Raw genomic sequence first — 23027 nt, forward strand, 5'->3', positions numbered from 1 at the left:
TTTTTGTCTGATGACATACCTTTGATTCGAACGCAGAAAATGTGATGTGTATACTTGTATGGCAAACAAAATATCTTCTTTTCAGGTCCTCTGAAGGTGGACGTTTTTTCTGGCAAGAGACCTTTGCTCGGAGTTTGCAAAAGCACAGGTTCCTCTGGGTGAGTAGACAGTATTTTAGACCTGTTTACGAAGCTGTGCCATGATTGGCCGTACACAGCGGGTTATTCAAATGCCGGAGCAACTCTGTCCGGTCAATCATGTAAACGGGATATTCAGAATGTTTCAGAAATCAGAATTTTGAGTGAAATGAGTGAAATGTACGTCATTTCCGCTTGTTACTGTCAACTGTCAATAAAACACAATATTCATGTCACTCACCACATGAATGAAGCAGCCGGACTTTTATCACTTTTTTACGTTTCTAACAGACAGCTAGGTCCACCCACCAACACTCCCTGGAATTTGCTAGAAGCAAAGCCAAAAGTCAGTAATTTTCACCCAACAGCCAGACCTGACCGCCATCAATTTAATGAGGAATCCCGTCGCCTTAGGCAAGAGGTTGCATCAACAGCAAGAACTAAGTCTTGGACTTAAGCACCGGCAAGAAACAACCAAACATATTTTTTCCAGAATGTGTTCTATGCAGGCCCACTAGTTGAAATACATGAAGTCATTTTCAGTCTACAGCAAATGGCAAAATATGTTTTTAAAAGGGGCAGCACGGTGGTCGACTGGTTAGCACGTCTGCCTCACAGTTCAGAGGTCGTGGGTTCGATCCCGGCTCCGGCCTCCCTGTGTGGAGTTTGCATGTTCTCCCCGTGCCTGCGTGGGTTTTCTCCGGGTACTCCGGTTTCCTCCCACATTCCAAAAACATGCATGGTAAGTTGATTGGACACTAAATTGCCCCTAGGTGTGATTGTGAGTGCGGATGTTTGCCTCTGTGTGCCCTGCGATTGGCTGGCAACCAATTCAGGGTGTCCCCCGCCCACTGCCCATAGACAGCTGGGATAGGCTCCAGCACGCCCCGCGACCCTTGTGAGGATAAGCGGTACAGATAATGGATGGATGTTTTTAAAAGTGTTAATTTTACATGGAAAATTATGACTTTTTCTAATTAATTATAGACAATAATAACCTTTTACTGCAAAAAAATGCAAAATGACTAAAGTATAACTTCAACTCATTCACTGCCAAGGACATATTTATTTGTGTTTTCACAGTCCAGCCCTTATGCATGCGGCTCTTTTGTCCTTATGTCCTTGTGTGGCTTGGGAAAATAAATTAGAAGTGTCCGATTGAACTGCATTGTAACCTCTTCCAAAGACACGACGTCAGACGTATTTTAGTTATCTCCCTTTTTATTATTACAACACGGCTAATGTGGGCTGTAGTCGACGCCAACTCCAATGTGTTATGGCCCACGTGTTGTGGCCGTTTAAGTTGGTGTATAGGTGCTCTCCCGTGCTCTGCCCTGATTGGTGGCCTTCGTCACCAGTATAGCCATCCAGTTCAGAGCAGGGGAGAGTAACCAATTTAGTCAATTACTTTCAGGTGTGGCACCGAGCAATCAGTTTAAGAGAGGCTGGGTTGCTGGTGGTCGAGGCTGGCTGCGAGTGACATGGCCAGTCCCTGGGCTGGCTACTGGTGATGGTGATGTGGCCAGTCCTTGTTTGTTTTTGTTGTCTGACTGCGTGTGACGTGGCCAGTCTCTGGGCTGGCTGCTGGTGATATGGCCAGTCCTTGTATGTGTTTGTTAGCTGGCTGCAAGTGACGTGGTCAGTTCCTGGGCTGACTACTGGTGATGTAGCCAGTCCTTGTTTGTTTTTGTTGGCTGGCTGCGAGTGATGTGGTCAGTCCCTGGGCTGGCTACTGGTGATGTAGCCAGTCCTGGTTCGTTTGTGTTTGTAATCGCTGTCTTTTGTGTTAGTGCACGTTTTTCATTTACCCCTTCCAACTCTCACACCTATGTTGGACCCATCCTCCTTGCCATCTTGAGGAGGGGTCATAACAAGTGCAACATTTCCTCATAAGTACACACGGATCTCTGGTCCTTCGTCATATGCTCACTCCTCTCATTCGCACACCCCTATCCAAACAAGCGAGTTGAGTGATGCATTCAGGAACCTCAGAAACAACACAACTTAGCAGAACAGAAATGTCACCAGAGCACAGATAACCCAATTTGTTACAGTATGTTATTTGTCTCAAAAACGTGTATCATGTCTTCTTAAGTCAACATTTGTAACTTCTTTCTATAGACATTGTGCAATTTCAGTGATCAGCATTCACCTTCCTCAGAGACGTTTGACAGCACAGGAAACAGCCGGCATAACGCGCCTGCTACCAGCAACACCAAAACTGCACAATATCTGAACAAAGTATTTTATTTGTGTGTGTTCGTTTGTTTAATTATAGTTGTAAATTAAGGTAAAAAGGTGACCTCGAAATATCAAAATAAAATTATATAGTCACTGTTGCCAAATATCTTGGATGTCCAAATATGGTCAAATTCTTTTTTTTCTTCTTTTTTTTTTCTTCTAATGGTCCGTCACTACTTCGTCTATAATTTGTATGCAATTCTATTCCATTTAAAGCAGTAAAAAATGGCAACTACTCAAAGTACAGTTTCACGGCCGGAAGTGTGCAATCGGCATAAGGCCGTCTGCTGATTGCAGCCTTTTTAAAAAAAATTTTTTTAAGCAATAACTTGTTCCCAGCGTTGCCTGGGAGCTCAAAAAACGCTGGCGTTTTTTGGAGGTTAATGTAAAAAAAAGTGTTTGCGGCTCCCAGTGCTTTATTTTACGTGGAAACATGGTCAAAATGGCTCTTTGACTATTAAAGGCTGCCGACCTCTGCTCTAGATTATTTTATTTGGTCATACTGCCCTAAATTTCAGAGGAACATTGCAGACTGTTTGATTCTGTCATTTTCCCCACAGATTTTACCTTTTGTACTTCTACTTCATTTGTTAAACAAGTGAAACCATTTATAACAGAAGAATTGCATCTGAGAATTGCTGGAGACCCCCCATGTCAAAAAGTGATTGCAGCTCCCATAGCTTTATTTTGTGTGGAAACCGGGTCGAAGTGGCTTTGAGTGTAACAGGTCGCCGACCCCTGGTCTAGCCATTAAATCCCAGGAATTTATTCATATTTTTTTTTTCAATCGTTAGGGTTAAAGAGGGTCTGAAAATGGCAAAACAAGATAATGTATGTTCTGTCCCAAAAAGGCACCTTATAGAGATGACTAGATGCCAGGCTTTGTCAATGTTGAAATAGGGATTTTTCATAATCAGGCTGAGTGAAAGAAGAGACAAAACACAAATATGCCACACCCACACACCTAGTGCCCTCTCTGGAAATAAAATATGGCATCACTGCTGGGCTTTGATGGAGACTGCCTTCTAGATACTACAAGAAACTTACAGTTCATGTTTGTTTTTCCTAATTCCTTACTAACAGAGAAACAAGCTGTGTTTTGATGGTTTGGCTATTCACCCAGGTGTCGCATGATACTAGTGCTGAGAACATTTTCTATGTTGAAAACCTAAAACCTTGACCTCTGGCTGAATGGTATTTACTGGTTCTTCCCTCTATGTGCTTGCTGAGTAACATTATGGTCAGATACAAGAAGTGAAAAGGCTTCTGTGTGTGTGATGCTGCTTTTTCCATCGAGCATGGTCGTTAACTTACTAAGGCAGTCACAATTTTTAGCATATAATCATTTTGAAATCACAGCTTTTGTTTACCACGAAAAAGGATGCAGTCTTGACACTTAAATGGAAAACACATTGAAGTCTTGGCCACTAGAGCAGTACTGGTATAAAAGTTGGTGAAGTGAGTATAAGGGTTAGATTACAAGATTTGCAAATTAAAGGAAAACCACACCAGAAAAAAAAAAAAACATGTGTGCTGAAGTCTTGTACATTTATGGATTTACTGTACTACTATTTCTACTGTCAGGGGAAAGTGTTACATGTTAAATCCGAACAAACCTTACTTTACTTTAAATTACAGTACATCCATGTGGCATTTACTTTATTTTACACAATAATAGTAGAAAAAGGGAGTTAGTTGAGAATGCTGGTGAAAATCTAAAAATGATATATACATATAAAAATGTTGTTCCTATATTATCCCCCCAAAAAACAATTAATTTATTAGAAGCTAGTAGAACACATCTTAATCAGGTGTGCTGATGATTATGGAGGGAAGTGTATCTATCTATCTATATACAGTGATCCCTCGTTACTTCGCGCTTCAACTTTTGCGCCCTCGGTGCATCACAGATTTTTCAGAAGCATAATTTAAAATGAAACAACACAGCCATATCGGGAGCTATATTGCAGAAAAACGCATTGTTTCAAAGATATAACTCGGAGACTTTGTACATACCCGCAGGCACTCATAAAAGGCAGAGACTGGTTCCCAGCGCGAGATCGACCAACGAGAGCACAAGTGGATTTACTTTTTCCACACACTGTACTGTACTGTACGTGAGCTGACTGGGTGGGCATCATCGCAGATTCTCGCTTAGTCTCGTCCACTATTCAAATGTGGCGTTGATTTAGTCAAGAGTCAAGCCGGATACTTTCTCCTCCATATTTATAATGATGTTTGCTCTAATAAAGTTTTGTAAAAATCGGGTAGTACAGTACAACAGCTGTGTGTTATATGTTGTGAGCGCAGCGCGCTCCGGGGCGGCCGGCATGGACGACTTAGACATCGCCAAATAAAGTGTGAAAGTGTTTGTTAGTTTTGTCTTAGGTTGTCTTAAAACAGCTTACCTTAACTACTATCCCGCGTTGCATTTTATCCAAAGGACTTTATTGATGTTATTGTGCAAAGATAAAGTGAATGCATGTTCCCCCTCCGGTGGCCACGCTCTTCTTCGTTTTTAAATGAAGTAGAAGGCAACAAACCGAAGAAGAAGCGGCCATTTTTACTTTCACTTTTCACGACGACGACGTGCAGGATTGGATAAATTACACTATGGCATTCTAGTTAAGGTAAGTCAATTTTATGATAAGAATTAAAACTTAAACGTAGTTTTTAGCGAACATTCTGTCGTGATCGTCAGTTGCCGTGGTCGGTCAAAGCTACATTCTGATCACAGCTTGCAGCTTGGTACTTATGTTCTTCATTTTGCATTTTTATAGTTAAATTGATTGTTTAACAAGTATTTAGAAGTGTGGGAATCATGTCGGGGTTCGCAACAGCGTAATAGAGGCGCAAATCCCCCAAAATAAAACTGTACAATAAATATCATAAAATAATAATAATAATCATAAGTTTGACTCTACTTTGCGGTTTTCACTTATCGCCGCGGGCTCTGTCCCCCCATTAACCGCAATGAATGAGGGATCACTGTATATATATATATATATATATATATATATTATTGCTGTCAAGTGATTAAAATATTTAATTGCGATAATCAGATTTTTTTCAGAGTAAAACGCACATTTATTTTATTTTTTGTATAAAAAAAATCCCTTGCTTTTTCTGTCCGCTTATTTTATTGAAATTTAGTACCCTTAACTGTCACGTTTGTTGGATGGAGGATCCAAATGGAGGGAGGCAGGAGAAGCAGGGCGTACTGAAGAATGTAGCTATTAACAAAAAAACAGCATAAGCAAGTCTCAAAGAATCCAAAACTCAAAGTAACAAAGAAACACTCAGAAACAAAACATAACACTGGGAGAAACAAAACAAGATGATCGCGACAATGATCCGACAAGGACTGAACGAAAACTAGGAACTTAAATACAAGCATACTGACGAGACAACGAAAAACACCTGGACGAGACACACAAGGTAGGAGGGAGCTGATTGGGCAACACTCGGGAGTGGAATGCACACAGGTGCACACAATCATTGACGAGACAGACCAATGCTGAGCAAACAAAACTAGAAAAACCCAAACATGACATTAACACGAATAAGAGGATTGATTTTCTTATACATGCCCTGCGACTGGCTGGCGACCAGTTCGGGGTGTAGTCTGCCTTCGCCCATTGACGGCTGGGATAGGCTCCAGCAACTCCCCGCGACCCTATATAGGATAAGCGGTTTGGAAGATGACATGACATTTTCTTATACAAATACTTTATTCAAGGGGAAGTCAACCCAAAAATATATTTTTTCCAAGATATATATTCGATGCAAGCCCACTAGTTGAAACAAGGCATTCTGATAAATATTGCGTTTGTGGAATAAGAGTTAATCCACCCGTTTTTAGGCATCGCTGGGGGCGGGCATTTTGTCACTTCTGTCGACTAAAAATTACATTACAGTTGCTCAGGGCTCAGGAAATGACCAATCACAGCTCACCTGATTTTTGCATTTGAGGTATGATTGGTCGTTATCTGAGCCCTGAGGTGTCATTTTCCGATGGCTAGATTTTGCTGCTTAACTCATATTCCACAAACACAATATTAATCTGAGTGACTTTTTTTTACTAGTGGGCCTGCATAGAATATATTCTTGAAAAAAATGTTTGGCTTGACTTCCCTTTAATTGGAAAAAAACAAGAAAAGAAAAGCATTGGATTCAACTCACTCAAACAGCCACTCAGCCCTTTCAACCAAAAACACACACGCATGTCACACGCACGCACACACCCACACACACACAACTACGAGAACCGTCATTTTTATGGATGGGACTTTGTTGTGCTCTGGCAATGACCTAATCGACTAAAATATTATTACTGGCTGCTCGAGTGTCTAATAAAGGTATTTTGTTTATTAAAATTATGTTGTGGGTATATTTTAATGTAAATTATGTCATCTATATGAATGAGAAACAGTTGGTGGAAAGCCAAGATTGTCCTGTATAACAGCTGCGTGCTGTTATATCCGGAGGAAAACTTCTTCCGGAGTGCTCAGAACCTCAGACTGGGCCAAAAATTCACCTTTGAACAGGATAATGACCCAAAGCACACAGCTAGAATAACAAAGGAGTGGCTTCAGAACAACTTTGTGGCCGTTCCTAACTGGCCCAGCCAAAGCCCTGACCTAAACCCGATTGAGCATCTCTGGAGGGACCTGAAAATGGCTGTCCACCAATGTTCACTATCCAACCTCACAGAACTGGAGATAATCTTCAAGGAAGTATGGCAGAGGATCCCCAAATCCAGGTGTGAAAAACCCCAAATCCAGGTGTGAAAAACTTGTTGCATCATTCCCAAGAAGAATCATGGCTGTACTTGCTTATAACGGTGCTTCTAGTCACTACTGAGCACAGGGTCTGAATACTTATGACCATATGATATATCTTTTTCTCTTTTTTAATAAATATGCAAAAATGTGTGTGTGTATATATATATATATACATATATATATATATACAGTGGGTATCTCGGCACAGAACAAAGGAAAAGTGTGTTTTACGTATTTGCATGAAAAAAAATAAACAAACACGACAGACTATCACTGTTTTTGTTCATAAGCACTTGTTACTATAGATAGATTGCAAAAGTCTGTATTTCATTGTTGCAAAAGTATTCACACCAAGTCATCAAATTATATTCAGTACTTGGTTGCAGCTCCTTTGTCATCAAAAACAGCTTCCAATAGCTTTGGATAGCCAGCAATGAGTTTAGCGCAATGTTGTTTGGACAATTTCGCCCACTGTATGCAATTACCGCTCCGCCTGAGCCAGTTTCCTTGGTGATCTCCTGTGGACAGCAATCTTCAGATCCTGCCACGAGTTTTCTATTGGGTTAAGATCCAGGCTTTGACTTGGACAGTCTAGAACCTTCACTTTCTTCTTCCTGAGCCATTCTCGTGTCACTCGAGCTGTATGTTTTGGATCATTATCCTGCTGAAAGGTGAACGTCCTCCTTAGGTACAGGATTTTTGCAGACTTGAAGAGGTTCTTCCACAGGATGTCAAAGTATTTAATACTATCCATAGTCCTCTGTACACGGACAAGCTCACCAGGACCGGAGGAAGAGAAAAAAACCCATAGCATTATGTTCCCACCTCCGTATTTCCGATTAGGGATGGTATGAGCCGGATCATCAGCTTTGTTTTTTTGCACCAAACATACTTCCTGGTGTTCAGGCCAAAAACTTCAATTTTCATTTAATCTCATCACATCACTCTTTCCCACATCGCTGGACTGTCTTTCAGTTGTGTAGTAGCATAATGCAAACAAGCCTTGAGATGTTGTTTCTTCGGGTATGGCTTCTTCATTGCAACACGGCCATAGAAACCTTCCTTGTGTAACATGCGTGATATTGTGGACTTGTGTACATTACTCCCAGCAATCTGGCGAGACTTCTTCAGGTCTTGAAGAGTTATGTAGGGGTTTGCTCTCGCTTCCCTGAGCAGGTTCCTCTTGCCTTTTGCTGTGATCTTGGAGGGATGTCCTGTTCTTCCGAGGTTCACAGTGGGACCATGGCACTTCCACTTTTGGACCAGTGCTGCAACAGTACTTTTTGGCACATTGAGTGAACCTGCAATGGCTGCATAGCTTTGTCCATCTCTACGCTCCTCTAGAACTTTCTTTCTGGGTCTTCTGACAGCTTCTTGCCTTTCATGACTGCTGTTTGGTGAAAGGCCAGGGATGACTGTGGGCAGGTGATTATTGGGCACAATATATAGGGAGTAATCAAGCCTATACGAGTCACGGGTGACTAAATGCTGGCTTGTGATACTGTGATGCAATAGTTTATAATATGCAATCATTTTTGACTCAAAATAACACATTTGATGCAATGGTGTGAATACTTTTGCAACAATGAAATACAGACTTTTGCAATCTATCTAAAGTAAAGAGTGCTTATGAAAACAGTGATGGATTCTTGTGCTTGTGCTATTTTCTTTGTTCTATGCCGAGAACAGAGTGTTCCTAATGGGTATGAATACTTTTGCAACCCACTGTGTGTGTATATATATATATATATATATATATATATATATATATATATATATATATATATATATATATATATACAGAGTGTTGGGCAAGTTACTTCCAAAATGTAATGTATTACATATTACTAGTTATTTGCATGTGAAAGTAATATGTTTCTTTACAATATTACTCTATTCGTAGAGTAATGCATTACTCAAGTTTAAGTTACTTTTAAGTTACTTTTTTTTTTTTTTTAATCGGGGATTCATTTATTTAATAATGATTTCAAGACCTTAAAAGGAAAATGCAAAATTGCTGCCATACTCTAGCTGGTAAAGTTAATTTATGAGCATATTTAACTATATAGTGTGGTCTATAATATTAAACGTTTCGACTCTATGGTGTGGTGGGACATCACTACCTTTGATCAATATTTGTATCAATAAGATTTATTTTTAAATATAAATATGAACAAAAACAGTGATGGATTCTTGTGTTTGTGCTATTTTCTTTCACGCAAATAGATGAAACACATTTTATATATATATATATATATATATATATATATATATATATATATATATATATACTGTATGAATGTATGTATGTTTGTTTGTTTGTTTTTATTAATTTCTTCATTTATTTAAACTTGCTGTCGGCAAACATTTCCTTGTCGACATTGCTCCTGACAGCAGTCTTCTTCGATACTTCAACACTCGGCAACCATCGGCGCATTTTGGCACACCCCCAGCAGATGGCACCCATGGTCAACGCCTGGGTCACCTTCCACAGTTCAAATCCCAGTCACCGCACTATAATTCTAATGGGTATATTAGACGCTAATTCCAAGACACTGCCTGTGTTAAAATATGTGGGATGCTTCAGGAAGGGCATCGGGTGTCAACAGTGTCAAATACACGCTGGCGACATTACAACAAGACGTGCCCCTGTGCAAAAATTGGGAGTGCTAGTTGACTGTGGTCATGATTCAGTGTTCTTGTGTGGGCCCCACAAATGTCTGAGAATGGAGTACAATGAACGCCTTGGGGCCAAATGTGTCGACCATTTTTTGAAGTCAACCACAAACCTTCAATCCATAGTAGTTGACTGTATTTGTTGTTCATAGTCAAACCAACTGCTTTTCTCTTGTATTTTCAGAACAAGCCCCCCTTACTGTTGTGCTGACCTGTATTCACTCAGGACAGGGGAACTAGTCAAATCAATTCAGTTCAAGACCCAGATTTATGATCTTCACTCTAACGAGCAGTATGTTGCATCTATGACATTTTTATTTAATGTCATTAACTTACTATGCACTTTATTAATAACCTCTCTTTTACAGCATTCTTGCCGTCAGCCTACAAGAGAAGATTGCTGCATTTGACAGCTGCACCTTAACCAAGAAGTTTTTTGTTACAAGTAAGGAACTTTATTGCTTAATCTTTAAATATGTGTATATATATATATATATATATATATATATATATATATATATATATATATAGGGAAACGACTACGGTACATGTCCTGTATAAACGTGCAAGTATGTTAACAAAATACATGTGTAACAAGTTAACAACACAAGCAATATAATAATAATAAACATTTTAATAAACAAAAACTGCACTATAAAGTACAGGTATATGAACAAAATACAGTACAGTATAACAAAAATGGTCCAAATACTGTTGAAAAAAATACTGTAATCATCATCACTGATGTCTGGTGATTCTTGTGCATACAGAAAGACACGTTCATTTACGCCACTGGACTTCGTCCGTCGAGCCGCAAGCAATTTCCTTTGAGCAGGCAAACTGCTGGAATCGTACTGAGCCAGGATCGATTCCTGGTTTTTCAAAGTATCGTAGATTTGAATTTTTCTGACTCCAAGTGTCTCCCGTATGTTTTTTTACTTTGTGTCCAGCTTCGCATAATCGGATGCATTTCACTCTCTCTTTCACAGTCATTACTGTTCTTCATTTAGACGCCATGAGCTACAGACGAAAATGTAAATAAATACATTTTAAATCTTTTGCAATTTCAGCAAAATGCATGGCAAAGAAGTAACTTACATGTTGCCGTTTTGAATCCGATGATGGCAGAGCGGTCAAAGTTTTTCCATAGTATCGAGTGGGAACTGCTTGAGTTTGCGCTACTGTGGGCTTCGCTATGGCTTCAGGGTTCCGGTTACAATACCGGAACTTCATTGGAAGTAATTGATCCTTAATGTAATATAGTGGAAGAAAATTTAATGCATACGTTTTTTTTTCCGAGTGAGGGAATTCCCGTTTGATCCGTTGATGGCGGAACAAAGTTTTTCCGTAGTATAGAGCGTTGACTGCTTGAGTTTGTGCTCATGGCGGGCTTCGCTATTGGTTCCGGGTTCCTGATACCAGAACTTCAGTTGTCAGGAATAGACTGTTAATGTAATATAGGAGTAGAACATTTAATTCATACGTTTTTTTTCCGGGGTAACACGTTACAAAAGTAACGCAGTACAGTAATACAGTACATTTAGGCAGTAACGACATAATGCAACTTGATACTCTGATTTTCTTTGTAATATTATTACAGTTACTGAGTTGGGTAACGCGTTACAAATTTTGGGACTATAATACATATGTTGACATCTGTATTTTACATTAACAAGTAGGTCTGTTTATGACATCACTTGATCATAAGTTATTACTTCCAGCAATGCTTAAATAAAAAGTTCCTCTTGCACTTGGAGCTTCACATAACAACGTGAGTGCGCGAGTCAACTCTCTGCCCTGCAATTCGATTGTCTTTACACCATTGACAACACCCAAGAGGGCTGAGAAGTTATTGTTTGTGACAATAATCACTGTCATGGTTTCATAAAATAAAATGCAAATCATAGACACAAAATACAAGCAGGAACAAGCCTAAGTAAAACGAAGCGAATAAACTGCAAAAAAATAAGTCACTGTGCTTTTTAGATATGATTTAATGAACTTAGTGCCATCAATTGCCATATGTAGAACATAGTGATTGTAATTGGCTCTTCACAATCAAAATGCAAATCATCTGCCGGTGACAAATGACGTCACGCTACGGCACCATCAATCGGACAAACTACAATAGACGTCATTATTAGAGTTTGATGTGCTCGTTTCTTATTTACTTTTTTTTTTTCAAATCACCTCGAAAGTTTGTCTCCATGTAGTAAAAGAAAATTAGAACTAACTGAACTTTCAATTATTATAAATAGAAAAAATAATAATGAAAAAGGAAAAAACATTTAGTCAGGTCAGTTTTGACTTCAATACATATTTTTGCTTTTATTACACATGCCCTGTCTGTGTGTTTCTTTCTATCTATCTATCTATCTATCTATCTATCTATCTATCTATCTATCTATCTATCTATCTATCTATCTATCTATCTATCTATCTATCTATCTATCTATCTATCTATCTATCTTGTTCGACCAATTATCGATTATATGTTATGCATCACCATTATTTGTGTGTAAATGGCAAATGGACTGTCACTTGTATAGCGCTTTTCTACCTTTGGTACTCAAAGCGCTTCACACTGTACCTCATCTCCCTCCTGATGACGCAGCATCAGGAGCAACTGGGGGTTCAGTATCTTGCTCAAGGATACTTCAACATGGTCACAATAGCCGGGGATTGAACCCACAACCTGCCGGTTGGGAAAGGACCACTCTACCCCTGAGCCCCCAGTGTGTAAATTAATTTGAGAATAATGATAATTTAATTTGTGGTTTACAGTCTGTGATTATTTATTTACTGGACAAAATATCAGTTCCAACATTTATATTTAAAAAAAAAATCTTATTGATACAAATATTGATCAAAGGTAGTGATGTCCCACCACACCATAGAGTCGAAACGTTTAATATTATAGACCACACTATATAGTTAAATATGCTCATAAATTAACTTTACCAGCTAGAGTATGGCAGCAATTTTGCATTTTCCTTTTAAGGTCTTGAAATCATTATTAAATAAATGAATCCCCGATTAAAACAAAAAAAAGTAACTTAAAAGTAACTTAAACTTGAGTAATGCATTACTCTACAAATAGAGTAATATTGTAAAGAAACATATTACTTTCACATGCAAGTAACTAGTAATATGTAATATATTACATTTTGGAAGTAACTTGCCCAACACTGTGTATATATATATATATATATATATATATATATATATATATATATATATATATATATATATATATATATATATATATATATATATATATGTATATATATATATATATATATATATTTACACAGTGGGTTACAAAAGTATTCATAGCCGTGAGTAACACTCTATTTCTCGGCATAGAACAAAGCAAAAGTGTGTTTCATCTATTTGCGTGAAATAAAGTAGCACAAACACAAGAATCCATCACTGTTTTTGTTCATAAGCACTCTTTACTTTAGATTGATTGTAAAAGTCTGTTGCAAAAGTATTCACACCATTGCATCAAATGTGTTATTTTGAGTCAAAAATGATTGCATATCATAAACTATTGCATCACAGTATCACAAGCCAGCATTTAGTCACCCGTGACTCGTATAGGCTTGATTACTCCCGATAAATTGTGCCCAATAATCACCTGCCCACAGTCATCCCAGGCTTTTCACCAAACAGCAGTCATTAAAGGCAAGAAGCTGTCTCAAGACTCAGAAAGAAAGTTCTAGAGGAGCGTAGAGATGATTAACTCAATGTGCCAAAAACGTACTGTTGCAGCACTGGTCCAAAAGTGGAAGTGCCATGATATTGATGATGAGGATGAATTGCTCGGCTGACACAAGGCCGAGTCCCCCTGCTCCGGTGATAGTCCTGACATACGTGTTGGTATAGTGTAACCCTTAAAAGTTGTTCTTCCTTCTCTTCGGAGGCCGTGGTATGGCGGGTTACAATATAGGTTTGACTTTATGTATTTCTTCTGGGGTCTTCCTTCCTAAAGACAACCGACATGGCAGGACAGTGTTTTGTTGCGTCTTTATTCAGACATGAACAGCCTCACTCTAATTCACCTCTCTCTCGTTTCTTCTTCGCTCCGGAAATGTGCCGCACCAAACCAACTCAAAAAGGAATACTGTATTTTCCGGACTATAAGTCACGTTTTTTTTTTCATAGTTTGGCCGGGGGTGTGACTAATACTCTGGAGTGACTTATGTGTGAAATTATTAAGAAATTATTAACATATTATTACTGTCATGGCTTGTTAGTGCTGACTTGTATTTATGATGTTTTGTCTCCCTCTGCAGGCGCTTTAGCGTAATTCACTCTGTCCCCAATATTTCTAACTTGTCTTCTTATTGGCAGATTAAATCACACCACCTCCAGTTCATAGTTCACATAGTCTGCTCTCTAGCTGTTATGAAATGCGCTATCCATCCATCATCGATACCGCTTATCCTCACAAGGGTCGCGGGGCGTGCTTGAACCTATCCCACCTGCCTTTGGGCAGTAGGCGGGGGACACCCTGAATTGGTTGCCAGCCAATTGCAGGGCACACAGAAACAAACATCCGCACTCACAATCATACCTAGGGGCAATTTAGAGAGTCCAATCAACTTACCATGCATGTTTTTTGGAATGTGGGAGGAAAACCGGAGTAACCGGAGAAAACCCACGCAGGCACGGGGAGAACATGCAAACTCCACACAGGGAGGCTGGGGCCGGGATCGAACCCATGACCTCTGAACTGTGAGGCAGACTTGCAAACCAGTCGTCCACCGTGCCGCCCATGAAATGCGCTATATAAATTATATTAATAATTTAAACTCTAGTTAAAATTGAATGTTTTGTTAAATAAGTAGTTAAAATAGTATGATAACAAGACAATTTGACTTTTAAGGCCTTGCTAGTTGAGGAAGCTAGCTTATCCAAACAGCTAAACATTCACAAACAAACTCCACTGGCTCCAGGTGTGCAGCAAAGTTGCCTGTTTATATTGTGAAACTGCACAAGAAACAGAAAATACAATCAATATATGCATTACATACACATGTCTTTTCATAGACATGAACAAGATGATCCAATAATGTTCATCCTGTATTCTTATCTGTTAAATGAGTTTGAAGTTTCTTTTGTTTCGACAATGACAATGATCTTCCTATTTTTTGTGGAGAAAACTCTCTTACCGTGCTGACAGTTTCGGCTGTCACTGCAGCCTTCCTCGTAGCTGTCACTGCTTCCACGTGACGTGTCCGAAGCAAAATAATACAATACAATACAATACAATTTTATGTATATAGCGCATTTGCGGGGGGTTGGAGCGCCGCCTTGATCGGGTCGGGGAGCCTTATTTTGAAGATTCCCCCGACCCAGTCAGCTGTTTTTAGACATATCACAGACATAATTACGACCGAATACATAAATACTTTTGGAGACTTGGAAACACTCTACATGGTCGGGGATAAATAAAATACTTATTTAATCGATTTACAACCGTTTTGGTGAGTTTAAAGTTATCTTACTGTAAATGTCTTGTATTCTACATGTGTGAATGTTAGCTAAATGTCACCATCGTAGCTCGGTAGAAATGATGTGTACTAAGCGTACAATTTCCTCCAAAAATGCAATTTATACTCCAGTGCAACTTTTATATGTTTTTTTCCACTTTATTATGCATTTTATGGCTGGTGCGACGTGTACTCCGCAGCGACTTACAGTCCAGAAAATACGGTAAATACTTTAACACTATATGAATAAATAAAGAAATATGAACTCACAAAACAATATTGGAGCATTTTAGAAAAACTATGAATACAAAATAATATATGCAATCCCCAAATTACTAGAAAACTAAAATATTAATTGGCAACTAAAGCAATCAAGTGTCACAGTAATACATACCAGACAGAATAAAAGTTATGACCTTTTGTGGAGCTTGTTGACATAAATTCCCCATGGTTAAAAAGAGTCGCCTTCCGGGTTGCCGACTGACAAGCCCTAATATATATAGTTTTGATTGAAAGTTCTGTAGAATGACTATACTTAACTATTTCATGTTAGATATAGAAAACAAGGTCATGGTATAGTATAGGTCAGGGGTGCTCAATATGTCGATCACGATCTACCAGTCGATCACAAAGGTAGTATTGGTAGATCGCATGACATTATGTTGTGTTGTGCAACATTGGTTCATACTGTAATGCAAGGGACATCAACATACATTGTAAAAAAATAATCCTCAATATATTTGAAAATAAATATGTTTTGCATTTTTGTAGTGGGTTGAACCTACCCACACAAATATGCAAAACATACTCTACTTAGAAGGTAGATCATTTTGACTTGGTCATTTTATAAGTAGCTTGCATGATGAAAAAGTGTGAGCACCCCTGGTATTGGCTATGTAGTAATTAATGAGATCATTGTTACTTGTGTACAATGTTGTAAATGCTCCGAGTGCGCAAAGGGAAAAAACAGTCGGCAAACACCAACCAAAGTGTTGATGATAGAAGGGCTACAATTGTCCGATTTAATCGTTAGGCCTATTAATCATGATTTGTTAGGCTTATCCGGGGTCGGTCGTGGGGGCAGCAGCTTAAGCAGGGAACCTCAGATGTCTATTCATCCACTTCATCCAGCTCTTCCCGGGTGGCCGTCCCGAGGCTATCTCCGACCAACCGGGATAAATAGTAGGGATGGGACGAGACAAAAATCCCACGAGACGAGATATCTCACGAGATTGAGTCCGCGAGAACGAGACGAGACAAGATTTTTGCTGTATTTCGAATATAAAAAAAATACATAATGTAATTTTTTCAGTTTTCAAAATGTTTTTTTTATCGAACAGACTGCAATAAAATTAATCATCTAGCTCTAATGTGCAAATGCAAACAGGAGTCACTTTTGTTACATGCTCTCAAATATTGCTGCAATAGCAGCTAAAGCTGAGATCTTTCCTCTTATTGAATACTTTGACAAAATCCAACTGTGCTCGTGGGGCAGTAACTCAATTGTATATAGTGTTTTATGTTAATTTATTGGCTTTATTTATTTATATTTTTATTTATATTTGATATATTTGTTAATATTTCTTGAGATATTTATTAATAGATGTATCACAGCCTCTTATTGTTTTTTTATTTAGTGTATTGTAATATCTGTTCCTTGTTTTGTGCATGTGCTGGCTGGGCCTATGAGTAGTGAGTGACGTCATAGCGAGGGGACGAGCCAGGTTAGGAGGGAAGTTGGGCTGAAAGAGCGGGTGGTATGATTGAGCGTATGGGCGTAAGTTGTGGCCACCAGCAGCTCTTGTGTGAATGTGTTCGTTTTGATCAGAATGATCAGATTGCATCAGCGACTGTGTGCATCTTTGACCACTTCGAGGGACATTACATTTAGTGTCAGAAGTTTCTGATTCACTCGTCGTCACGGCTTTGAGGATGTTTGGCGATCCCCTTATTCGACGAAAGGTGAAAGAAGAAGCCGTGCCGTGCGTGATTGATATGCCTGAGTCAAGTTGCACCGAGTGCGGCCGTCATAACGCTGCTGTTCCGTGCCAAGATGAGCGTGAGCCCGCCAAAACGGGGGTTTCGCTATGACGGAGCGACAGCTACCGCCACGGACGACAATGTGAGCGTGCATGGCGGTGCTCTGGGCCTCGCGTGGCCTGCTATGAAGGCACTTAAGTTAAGGGGAGTTGGGAGGCTTATAGAGCACAGTTTGAGTTGGTGGCTGAAGCCGAAGAAGACGAAAGTGGTGCAGTTGGCGCTTTCAATGACGGAGGATGCTACATCCTGTCTGCTGCTGCTGAGCCCCGAAAAGAGACTCGATTACAGCGCGCTGGTGGGTGCTTTGCAGAGGCGCTTTGGGGAGTTTAATTTGAGAGATTCCCTGCGCTGTGAGTTCAAGCACCGTGATCGACATCCGGGGGAGCCGCTCCGTTATCTCGCACATGAGATCGAGAGCCTGGATCGGCGTGTGTATGCTGGAATGCCAAATGAGATACAAAACGAACTGATACGCGATCAGTTCATCCAAGCCCTCAGGCCAGATGAGCTGCGGCTGCATGTCCAGCTTGCTCACCCGGCAGCCCTGGGAGAGGCGCTTGCTCTCGCCACGGAGAGGGAGATTGCAGCCAAGGGGGCGCTGCAGACAGCAAATTGTCCCGTTTCGGCAACGTCGTTCCCGGAAGGGGAGGAGCGCAAACCGGCGTGGGTGGAGGAGCTGGTGTGTGCCATTAATACTCGCCCAGCACAGCATGAGGATGGAAGTGGCCGACGTGCACGCCCTGTTGTCTGCTGGACTTGTTCCCAGTTGGGGCTACCGGAGTTGACCTCACAGCGACCAACAGTAGATCGGGTAGAGTTCGCTCGCCCCGTGACGGACGGCCCTTGGGGCGGGGGACAGTGACGGCCAGCCCAGCCATGCCAGGGAATGTAACCCCGGGTCGCCTAGCAGAGAACCGAGCAGAGGCGATACGGTTCATCTGGGAAAAGAACTGTGATGGCTTGGATGTTGAGCAGCGGGAGAAGCTGTGGCAGGTGCTGTGGGACTTTGAGAGCATTTTTGCCCTCTGAGAATGAGGTGGGCCTCACTCACTTGGTTGAGCACCACATCGACACCGGGGACGCGCGACCAGTTAAGGTTTGACCCCAACGCCTGCCTCTTGCCCAGCAGGAGGCTGCGGATCAGGAGGTCCGTGCCATGCTCGAGGCGGGAATTATAGAGCCTTCTGACAGCCCATGGGCGTCTGGCGTGGTCATGGTTCCCAGAAAGAAAAGTACCAGACCGCGGTTCTGTGTGGACTACAGGCCGCTCAATAAAGTGACAAGGAAGGACTGCTACCCGCTCACGCAGATAGACGAGACGTTGGATCTGGTCTCTGGGTCTGCGTGGTTCTCATCGCTCGACCTGCGCAGTGGCTACTGGCAGGTCCCCTTCACCGCTGAGTCCAGACCTAAGACAGCGTTCTGCACCCCCCGAGGACACTGGCAGTTTAAAGTAATGAGTTTTGGACTCTGCAATGCACCAGGAACGTTCGAGCGCTTGATGGACACAGTGCTCTTGAACATTCCGCGGCAAGAGTGCTTGGTGTATTTGGAATGATGTCCTTGTCCACGGTGAGTCCTTCAAGACTGCGTTGGAGTCTCTGAGGCTAGTGCTGGGTAGAATTGCTGCGGCTGGACTGAAACTGCACCCAGAAAAGTGCCACTTTATGCGGCGAGAGGTGGAGTTCCTGGGTCACCGAGTGAATGGAGACAGCATCAGCACACTGGAGGAGAAGGTCAGCGCCATCAAAGACTGGCCAGCTTCAAAAGATCAGAAGCAGCTTAAGAGCTTTTTGGGGCTTTCCTCGTATTACAGACGGTTCGTGAGAGGATTTTCTTGCATCGGGGCACCCTTGTTCCGGCTTCTTCAGGACAACCAACCCTTTTTGTGGACGCCGGACTGTCAGGAGGCATTTTCCAGCCTGAAAAATGCCCTCATCAATGCTCCTGGTATCACTCCACCTGATCCAGCCTTGTCTTTTGTGCTGGATACCAACGCTAGCAACGTCGGCATGGGGGCAGTGTTGTCACAAGTGGGGCCGGAAGGTGAACGAGTGTTGGCCTACTTCAGCCGCATTTTCAATAAGAGTGAACGACGATACTGTGTCACCAGACGTGAACTGCTGGCAGTTGTTTTGGCTGTGCGTCATTTCAAGTACTACCTATGCGACGTTCCGTTCACCATCAGGACGGATCATGCTGCGCTGCAGTGATTAATGTCGTTCAGGGAACCAGAAGGCCAAGTGGCACGGTGGCTGGAGGAGCTGCAGGCAATCCACTTTACTGTGGTACATCGGGCTGGAGCTCAGCACGTCAATGCTGATGCCCTTTCCTGGCGTCCATGTGCTGTTGGCGGCTGCAGCTACTGTGACCGGCGGGATGCCAGGGAGTTGGAGGTGTGTGGGGAGGCGACTGCTGCTGGACCATCATGCTGCATCCTGGGGGCTGTGGACATTGCAGATTGGGCTGTCAAGTAGGAAGAGGATCGTGATCTGAACCCTGTGCGACAGTGGTGGCCTCCTGCCACTCTGGGAAGGAGTGATGGGACTCTCTGTTGGCGCCAAAGGCCTTTGGAGCAAGCTTGCTGTCTTACGCATGAAGGATGGCGTGCTGCAGCGTGCGTGAAAGGATCCAGCGACCGGAGAGGAGAGGTGGCAGGTGGTGGTTCCCAGAGCTCTTAGAGAGTCAATACTGAGAGCATGCCACGGGGGCACGGGTACCGTACACTTTGGCAGCACAAAGACACTCAGACGGCTTTGCCAAGGGTTTTACTGGGGCCAGCATCGACGGGACGCGGAGGACTTTTGCCGGCGGTGTGATGAGTGTGCGGCCTACAAGATCCCTCAAGACCAATCGCATGCACAGCTTCAGCAACAGAAAGTTGGGGCGCCCATGGAGCGGGTTGCTGTGGACATTATGGGTCCTTTTCCCGTGACGGACAGACGGAACCGTTACATGCTGTGTGCGATGGACTATTTCGCAAAGTGGCCCGAGGCATACGCACTGCCAGATCAGGAGGCGGAGACGGTGGCGGATGCACTGTTGGAGCGCATGTTCTGCCGGTTTGGGACTGCAGATATACTCCACAGTGATCAAGGCAGAAATTTTGAGTCCAAGGTTTTTGCTGCCCTTTGTGAATGCTTGATCATGCAGAAGACGCGAACCAACCCTTTGCATTCGCAGTGATGGTTTAGTAGAGCGTTTTAACCGCACCATGCAGCAGCAGCTTGCCATCCTCACCTCCGAGCACCAACGTGATTGGGACCAGCATATTCCAATGGTGTTGATGGCGTATCGTTCGGCTGTCCAAAGTTCCACAAACTGTACTCCTGTTCTGCTGTGATTGGCCGGGAGATCCGGACACTGGCGGAGATGGCGTTAGGCAGACCACCAGGCAGCCCCGAGGATCGGCCCGGGTTGGAATATGCCCGGAGACTGCAGGATCGTTTGGAGGCAGCGCATGCCTTCGCCCGGGACCAGCTAGAGAAAGCTGGTGCACGTCAAAAGCGAAACTACGACGTACAGAGCAAAGGGCGGAACTTCCAGGTCGACAAGCTGGTTTGGGTGTATACACCAAAAAGAAAGAAGGGACGCTGCCCTAAGTTAGACACTCATTGGGACAGGCCGTGTAGGGTCCTTGAGCGGGTGGGGGAGGTAGTGTATCGGGTGGCAGTTCCCCCCAGGGGCCGCAGGGTTGCCATACATCGGGACAGGTTTGCTCCGTACCGGGGCAGTGGTGTTGCAATATTTGAGGCCGGGTCTGTTTCACCTGCCATTTCAGGTTCCCCAGATCCCACTCATGTTGTCCCTGTTCCTCCGGTTGGAGACGGAAACGGCACGGGCCCAGGCCGACCCAAGAGACAGAGGCGTAGGCCGCAGCGCCTAGAGGACTCTTTTGTTGACCCCTCGGGGGCGAGGGGTTTCATAAAGTGGAGACAGTGTAATATCTGTTACTTGTTTTGTGCATGTGCTGGCTGGGCCTATGAGTAGTGAGTGACGTCATAGCAAGGGGACGAGCCAGGTTAGGAGGGAAGTTGGGCTGAAAGAGTGGGTGGTATGATTGAGCGCATGGGCGTGAGTTGTGGCCACCAGCAGCTCTTGTGTGAATGTGTTCTTTTTTCCGTGACGATCTGTTATTAAAACAACGATCAGATTGCATCAGCGACTGTGTGCATCTTTGACCACTTCGAGGGGCATTACAGTATTGTTTGTAAAGTGCTTTGTTACAGCTCTAGCGGTTATGAAATGCACTATATAAATACAATTGTATTGTATTATATTGTATTGTATTGTGACTTTGTGTCTTTCAGGTTGCTATCCCTGTCCTGGGCCATATCTCAATCCAGTGGCACTGGGAAATCGCTGGCTAGCTTATGCTGAAAACAAGGTAATCTCACATTTAGACAAACGTCACCAAAATTATCTTGGTTATTGGTATTAACACAATTATACTAAATACATTTAAACAAAAAAATACACACGCAGCTGATTTTTTAAATACAAACATTTTAAATAAAATCAGTGACCTTATGTATGTTTTTGCAATATAAATGACACCAACACAGAGTGACCCCATGATATTGACTTTAAAGTGGAAGTCAATCCAAACATATTTTTTTCAAGAATATGTTCTATGCAAGCCCACTAGTTGAAACAAGGCATTCTGATTAATATTATGTTTGTGGAATATGAGTTTAGTAGCAAAATCCACTTGTTTTTAGCCATCCCAGAGAAAGGCAATTTTGTCACTTCTGTCGACTGAATATGACATCACAGATGCTCAGGGCTCAGATATCGACCAATCATGGCTCAGCTTCAGAAAACAAATGAGCTGTGATTGGTCGTTACCTGAGCCCTGATCAACTGTGATGTCATTTTCATTCGACAGAAGTGACAAAATGACCACCCCCAGAGATTGCTAAAAACGGGTGGATTAACTCTTATTCCACAAACACAGTATTTATCAGAATGTTTGGTTTGACTTCCTCTCTAAATGACTAACACACTCAAAAATATTTGGGAGGAAGTGACATACAGTGCTCTCCATAATTAAGACAAGAAGGCCTTTATTGATCCCACAGTGGGGAAATTTTCAGTGTTACAGCAGCAAAGATATAAGTCACACAGGGACGGCGGCATAATGTAGCCATTAATGTATAACATTAACGGCAAATATTCAGGATCATGTAAATATACGCAGTAACTATGTGTATATACACATGTATATACACACCAACATACATTTACATAAAAAGTATGAGGAACACTCATTTTAGCCTGTACATAGTACAGAGGAAAAATACTCTAAGTAAGTGACAGTGCTGCAGTGCTGCAGTGAAATGTAAGGAACAGCATTAGATAAAAATAAAACTAGACTAACAGTAGTGGGGAATGTTGAGTATTGCACGATATTACAGTAGTGGGGAATGTTGGGTATTGCACGATATGAGCTCAGGTGCAGGACTGCACAATTGCACTAATGTCCGCCAGTTTGTAGAGACTACACAATGTTCTTGTTAAAGAGTCTGACAGCAGCAGGCAAGAAGGAACGGCGGAATCTCTCCTTTGCACAGCGAGGGTGTAACAGTCTCTCACTGAAGGAGCTGTGGAGTGCTGTTAGGGTGCCCTGGAGGAGGTGGGCCGGGTTGTCC

General features: G+C 42.1%; 1 protein-coding gene across 10 annotated transcripts in view; it reads left to right on the forward strand.

The window, feature by feature from the left end:
- Positions 1–23027, forward strand: part of bcas3 (BCAS3 microtubule associated cell migration factor) — a 482251-nt gene that overhangs the window by 50538 nt on the left and 408686 nt on the right. For all 10 annotated transcript variants that reach the window (XR_015087344.1, XR_015087345.1, XM_086034860.1 and 7 more), the window contains 4 exons: positions 86–158; positions 10023–10130; positions 10207–10283; positions 21687–21763. Coding sequence is in view for 8 of the 10 variants with exons in the window: in XM_086034860.1 (XP_085890986.1) it covers positions 86–158; positions 10023–10130; positions 10207–10283; positions 21687–21763 (335 nt within the window). In the remaining 2 variants the exon portion in view is untranslated. The remainder of the gene's footprint in view (positions 1–85; positions 159–10022; positions 10131–10206; positions 10284–21686; positions 21764–23027) is intronic.

This window comes from Filicampus tigris, chromosome 7 (genome assembly GCF_054856515.1).
Source record: "Filicampus tigris isolate MCC_2025a chromosome 7, RoL_Ftig_1.0, whole genome shotgun sequence".
Lineage (NCBI taxonomy): Eukaryota > Metazoa > Chordata > Actinopteri > Syngnathiformes > Syngnathidae > Filicampus > Filicampus tigris.